General features: G+C 55.2%; 2 protein-coding genes across 4 annotated transcripts in view; one reads left to right on the top strand and one right to left on the bottom strand.

The window, feature by feature from the left end:
- Window positions 1–3,983: 3,983 nt before the first annotated feature.
- LOC719797 (steroid 21-hydroxylase-like) lies at window positions 3,984–5,875 on the top strand. The gene is made up of 7 exons (XM_078001054.1): window positions 3,984–4,336; window positions 4,436–4,525; window positions 4,806–4,960; window positions 5,068–5,169; window positions 5,257–5,317; window positions 5,353–5,490; window positions 5,588–5,875. Exons 1-7 carry the CDS (start codon window positions 4,135–4,137, stop codon window positions 5,851–5,853), a joined length of 1,014 nt encoding a protein of 337 aa, XP_077857180.1. The 5' UTR covers window positions 3,984–4,134; the 3' UTR covers window positions 5,854–5,875.
- TNXB (tenascin XB) overlaps window positions 5,875–6,284 on the bottom strand; it is a 95,741-nt gene continuing 95,331 nt past the window's right edge. For all 3 annotated transcript variants that reach the window (XM_078000332.1, XM_078000333.1, XM_078000334.1), the window contains one exon: window positions 5,875–6,165. In XM_078000332.1, coding sequence (XP_077856458.1) covers window positions 6,064–6,165 — 102 coding nt within the window. In that variant the 3' untranslated portion in view covers window positions 5,875–6,063. The remainder of the gene's footprint in view (window positions 6,166–6,284) is intronic.

Raw genomic sequence — 6,284 nt, 5'->3', positions numbered from 1 at the left:
AGGCCCTCCACTGCCTGGCTGTCGCCAGTCACCACGGCCTCAGACAGGGCTTGTGCTCAGCTGACACCTCTGATATAGCTCTTCTGCCTCATGAGCTGTTGTCCAGCCACACCTCCCCGACTCTGTCCTCATGCTGCTGGTGGTTCAGAGGTCTGTGAATTTTGGCTGAGTTCCGGGCCATTGAAAGCCTCGTGACGCTTGGTTGTTATCAGTGGCGTGAGGTGACTTTCCCAGAGTTGTGCGATCTTCAGGTCCGGTAGTGTCTTCTTCCAGTTACTGGTTTCAAACAAGCCAAAAGTCTGACTGTGCTGTTTGTGAATCCTCTGAGGAAGCTGCTGTTCTCTCTCGGGACAACCCGCTCCCGATGGTTAATGTATGTTCTTTTCTATTTCCTAGGTGTCTCAGCTGGTTTGAGAAATAAAGGGAAAGAGTACAAGAGAGAGAAATTTAAAGCTGGGTGTCCAGGGAAGACATCACATGTCGGCAGGATCCGTGATGTTCCCTGAGCCGTAAAACCAGCAAGTTTTTATTAGCAATTTCAAAAGGGGCAGGAGTGCACGAACAGCGTGTGGGTCACAGAGATCACATGCTTCACAAGGTAGTAAAATATCACAAAGCAAGTAGAGTCAGGGCGAGATCACAGGACCACAGGATGTGGCAAAATTAAAATTGCTAATGAAGTTTCCACAGGCATTGTCATTGATAACATCTTATCAGGAGGCAGGGTTTGAGAGCGGACAACCTGTCTGACCAAAATTTATTAGGCGGGAATTTCCTTGTCCTAAATAAGTCTGGGATTGCTACAGGAGACTGAGGCTTATTTCATCCCTTCAGCTTCGACCATAAAAGGTGGTCACCTTAGGGGGGCCATCTATAGACCTACTCTCAGGGTGCATTCTCTTTCTCAGGGATGTTCCTTGCTGAGAAAAAGAATTCAGCGATATATCTCCTATGTGCATTTGAAAGAAGAGAAATATGGCTCTGTTCCGTCCTGCTCACCGGCAGTCAGTTTAAGGTTACCTCCCTTGTTCCCTGAACGTCAGTGTCATCCTGTTCTTTTTTCAAGGTGCCCAGATTTCATATTGTTCAAACACACATGCTCTACAAACAGTTTGTGCAGTTAACACAATCATCACAGGGTCCTGAGGCGGCATATATCCTCCTCAGCTTACGAAGAAGATGACGGCATTAAGAGATTAAAGTAAATACAGGCATAGAAAATCACAAGAGTATTGATTGGGGAAGTGGTAAGTGTCCATGAAATCTTCACAATTTATGTTTAGAGACTGCAGTAAAGACAGGTGTAAGAAATTATAAAAGTATTAATTTGGGGAACCAATAAATGTCCATGAAATCTTCACAATTTATGTTCTTCTGCCATGGCTTCAGCCGGTCCCTCTGTTCGGGGTCCCTGACTTCCTCTAACAGTTCTCCTGGGGTCTGCCTTCCCCATGCTGCCTGCCTAGCTTTCCCCCATTTAGTGGCACACTTGGGGTCTTCAGAGATGGCTCCGAAATGTGTCCAAAGAAGATGCTGAGTCAGTTTCCGTAGAGGTCACAACAGTTGAGCAGCCTGCCATCAGGTCATTCAACAGAAATTTGGGAAACTTTCACTTCACGCCCTGTGCCAGGTGCCACAGAGACAGCTACTTACTCACTGCAGGGCTCGTCGCTGGGGAGACAGATAAGAGGACGGGCAGTCCCCAACCTCTGTGAAAGATGTGATGTCAGGGAGCAGTGCGGGCCTGTGCGGCATCTAACCAAGTCAGGGGCATTGCCGGGCAGGGACAGGGAAGGCTTCCTGGAGCAGGTGGCCTCCAAATGGGGCTCTGAAGACTGAGAAGGAGCCAGGCAAAGAGCAGGGGTAGGTGAGGGCATGTGGCGCAGAAGGAGAATATACAAAGGCCCGGAGGCCGGGGGCAGAACAGGGTACCTTTGGGGACATTGCATGTAATTGACCACATTTGGAGTTTGGATTTGAAAGTGGTGGAAGAGATGGAGATGGTGAGACAAGTAGTAAGCACGCCAGCCTTCCAGGTGAGCTCCTTTCCGATGAGCGCTCTCTTATCCCATGGAACGTTGAGAATTTTGGACCTTTCCCACTGTGGCAGACGTTTCCTGAGGCTCTCGCATACGTGGCCCTATGGTTGCCCATTGAATCTTTCTGCCAATAGCTGGTCAGCATGGTGGTGGCATAAGCGCATTTTCCAGAACCAGGGATTCACTTGCAGCAAGACATGGCCCTGTCTGGGAGGTCAACATGAAGAAGGCAGTGGCTGTCATTGTCCAACCCCAGAAATCCCAATCCTGTTTCCTCTGTCTCCGTCCTGATTGTGGATTCAGCAGCAGTGAGCTCACCAATGTAGTGGGTGGCACAGCCAGGATCTTGACTCCGGCTCTGCAGCAGCACAGTCTGGAAAACTCTGAGGGGAGAGAGATCCCCACTGTTCCCTGGGTCTGGCTACAGAGCCAGAAATGGGGGGGAAGGCATGGGCCTGGGTCGCCTCTGACTGCTCACGTACCATCCAGGAGGCCCTGGCCTCTCGCTGAACCCTGCCACTCCTCTTTGGCATGGCCTCTTCCCAAACCCCCAAACTGCCTCCTTACCCACAAAAGTGGTCTCTGAGTGTCACAGTTCAGTGTGACCCCCACCCCTTATGGCTTCAGTTCCCCAAATAGGGCTGGACCCCTGATCCTGATCCAGCTGTGGCTATCCAGCCCCTTCCTGGGGACTTTGGACTTTGAGGGGGGCATGCCCAGGTGTGCTGGGAATCCACACTCTCCCTGGCTGGACCTAGAACCTGTGGACTCTAGTCCCGAGGGCAGTCGTGTTCTGCCTGTGCCTGGAAACACAAGAAACTTGACTGCAGAGAGAAGAAAGAGGAGAGAGAAACAGCGCGAGGAAACTGCCCGTCTCCGGGGCTTTTTCTGTTCCTTGGCTTTCTAAGGCCAGTGGGGTCCCCTCCCCTGCTTTCTTATTCCCGAGTTCTGTGAAATTCCCCAATCCGGCCGGGCGTGGTGGCTCACGCCTGTAATCCCAGCACTTTGGGAGGCCGAGGCGGGCGGATCACGAGGTCAGGAGATCGAGACCATCCTGGCTAACACGGTGAAACCCCGTCTCTACTAAAAAATGCAAAAAATTAGCCGGGTGTGGCGGCGGGCTCCTGTAGTCCCAGCTACTCGGGAGGCTGAGGCAGGAGAATGGCGTGAACCCGGGAGGTGGAGCTTGCAGTGAGCCGAGATCGCGCCACTGCACTCCAGCCTGGGCGACAGAGCGAGACTCCGTCTCAAAAAAAAAAAAAAAAGAAAAAGAAATTCCCCAATCCTTACTTTTTATCTCAAACCAGCTCAAGGTGGTCTGTTTTCCTTTCAACCAAAGAAAGGTGCTCCTTGTGGCTAAAGGTACATATTCTACAGCTAGATTTCCAGGCCGGAATCCTGCCCTCCACAACATGCGAACGACACCCGTGTTGCATATAGAGCATGTCTGTGAAGAATTGAGTTAGTGCCTGCAAAGTGCTTAGAGCAGCGTCTGGTACATGCGAGTACCCCGCAGCGGGAAACCACCTCCTTCTTGGTCTTCTGGGCACTTTTGAGAGTGAAAGGAGGCACTAATAGCGAACATACTGTGTACACTGGAATGCCGCAGGCAAACCAGGCTTTAGCGGTATTCCTCTATCTGTAGGTTAAACTAACAAAAAACCCACACAAATCACATTTCGTTCTTCAGGAAGGCATATTAGGCAGGGACTGCCATTTTCTCGCTGAGATAAACATCATGCCAGTAAACTGGCCCACGGTGGGGCGGCAGAGGGAGAGGGCCCAGGTGGGGGCGGACACCGTTGCCTGCACAGTTGATGTGGAGCCTGAAAGCTGACTCTGGCTGCAGGAGAAAGCTCAGGGTTGCATTTCCCTTCCTTGCTTCTTGATAGATGATCCATTTTTTGAAATACGGATGTCCCAAGGCCAATGAGACTGGTGCCATTCCAGTAAAAGGCCACTCTGTGGGCGGGACGGTGGGAAGGGACCCGAAGGTGGGGTCAAGGGAGGCCCCAAAACAGCCTACACAGCAGGAGGGATGGCCGGGGCTCTAGAGCTATAAGTGGCCCCTCGGGGCCCTGACGGGCGTCTCGCCATGCTGTTCCTGGGGCTGCTGCTGCTGCTGCCCCTGCTGGCTGGCGCCCGCCTGCTGTGGAACCGCTGGAAGCTCAGGAGCCTCCACCTCCCGCCTCTTGTCCCGGGCTTCCTGCACGTGCTGCAGCCCGACCTCCCCATCTATCTGCTTGGCCTGACTCAGAAATTCGGGCCCATCTATAGGCTCCACCTTGGGCTGCAAGGTGAGAGCCTGTTCTCGCTCTGGCCCTCACCATAGGAGGGGGCGGAGGGGGCGGGGAGGGTCCTCTCCCTCCGCTGACGCTGCTTTGGCTGTCCCCCAGATGTGGTGGTGCTGAACTCCAAGAGGACCATTGAGGAAGCCATGGTCAAAAAGTGGGCAGACTTTGCTGGCAGACCTGAGCCACTTACCTGTAAGGGCTGGGGGAATTTTTCTTTCTTAATTTTTTTTTTTTTTAGAAATGGGGTCTTGCTATGTTGCCCAGGCTGGTCTTGAATTCCTGGTCTCAAGTGATCCTCCTACCTCAGCCTCAAGTGGCAGCCACCTTTGGGGGCTCCCCCAATCCAGGTCCCTGGAGGCTGTTGGGGGGCATATCTTGGGGGGAGGAAGCAGGGGTTGGGGAGGCAGAAGAAGGTCAGGCCCTTGGCCTCCTTGGCCAGTTCCCATCCTCCAGCCCCCAACTCCTCCTGCAGACAAGCTGGTGTCTAAGAACTACCCGGGTCTGTCCTTGGGAGACTACTCTCTGCTCTGGAAAGCCCACAAGAAGCTCACCCGCTCAGCCCTGCTGCTGGGCATGCGTGACTCCATGGAGCCCCTGGTGGAGCAGCTGACCCAGGAGTTCTGCAAGGTAAGGCTGGGCTCCCGAGGCCACCTCGGGTCAGCCTCGCCTCTCGAAGTAGCTCCCGCCCTGCCCGCTGCACACCGGCCTGCTGAACTCCCATTCCTTCTCCACAGCGCATGAGAGCCCAGGCCGGCACCCCTGTGGCCATTGAGGAGGAATTCTCTCTCCTCACCTGCAGCATCATCTGTCACCTCACCTTCGGAGACAAGATCAAGGTGGCTCACAGCCCCTCCGGCCACCCCCAGCCCCTCCCTGAGCCTCTCCTTGTCCTGAACTGAAAGCACGCCCTCCTTTTCTGGCAGGAGGACAACTTAGTGCCTGCCTATTACAAATGTATCCAGGCCCAGCAGGTGACTCCCGAGGGTTGGGATGAGTGAGGAAAGCCCGATCCCAGTGAGGTCCTGGCCAGCCGCTAACTCCAGCCCCCTTCAGCATCTCCGGCTATGACATCCCTGAGGGCACAGTCATCATCCCGAACCTCCAGGGCGCCCACCTGAATGAGATGGTCTGGGAGAGGCCACATGAGTTCTGGCCTGGTATGTGGGGGGCCAGGGGCCTGCTGTGAAAAGGTGGTGGAGGCTGGTCCCCGCAGCCGCTGAGCGCCTCCCCACCCACCTGTCCACCCGCCCGCAGATCGCTTCCTGGAGCCAGGCAAGAACTCCAGAGCGCTGGCCTTCGGCTGCGGGGCGCGTGTGTGCCTGGGAGAGCCCTTGGCACGACTGGAGCTCTTCGTGGTGCTGACCCGACTGCTGCAGGCCTTCACGCTGCTGCCCCCGGGGGACGCCCTGCCCTCCCTGCAGCCCCTGCCCCACTGCAGTGTCATCCTCAAGATGCAGCCTTTCCAAGTGTGGCTGCAGCCCCGGGGGTTGGGGGCCCACAGCCTGGGCCAGAGCCAGTGACGGAGCAGGACGGACGCCAGCTGCATGCCTCAGTTTCTCCTTTATTGCTCCTGTACGAACCCCTCCCCCCACTGTAAACATAGTGCTGCGAGATCGCTGGCGGAGAAGGCTTCCTCCAGCAGCCGGGTGGTGAAGGCCCTGGCTCTTCTCTCGGGGCGACCCCTCAGTGCTCGGCAGTCATACTGGGGTGCAAGAGAGGTGGGCAGCAGCTCAGCCTCCCCCGGCTGGGGAGCGAAAGTTTCTTGGTCTCAGCTTCATTTCCGTGAAGGGCACCGAGAACTCGAAGCCCTTCCAGTAGTACCAGCTCACTCCCTGGGAAAGGGGTTGTCAAGAGAGTCAAAGCGGGATGTCCCATCTGCTCCTCCCATTTCCCTTAAGGAGGCGGCTCCGAGCACTCAACCAGCCTCCCCACATAGCTCCCCTCCTGACCC

Source organism: Macaca mulatta, chromosome 4, assembly GCF_049350105.2.
Source record: "Macaca mulatta isolate MMU2019108-1 chromosome 4, T2T-MMU8v2.0, whole genome shotgun sequence".
NCBI classification, from domain to species: Eukaryota; Metazoa; Chordata; class Mammalia; order Primates; family Cercopithecidae; genus Macaca; species Macaca mulatta.
The sequence above is the reverse complement of the archived record's forward strand: the minus strand, read 5'-3'. Positions and strand labels throughout refer to the sequence as shown.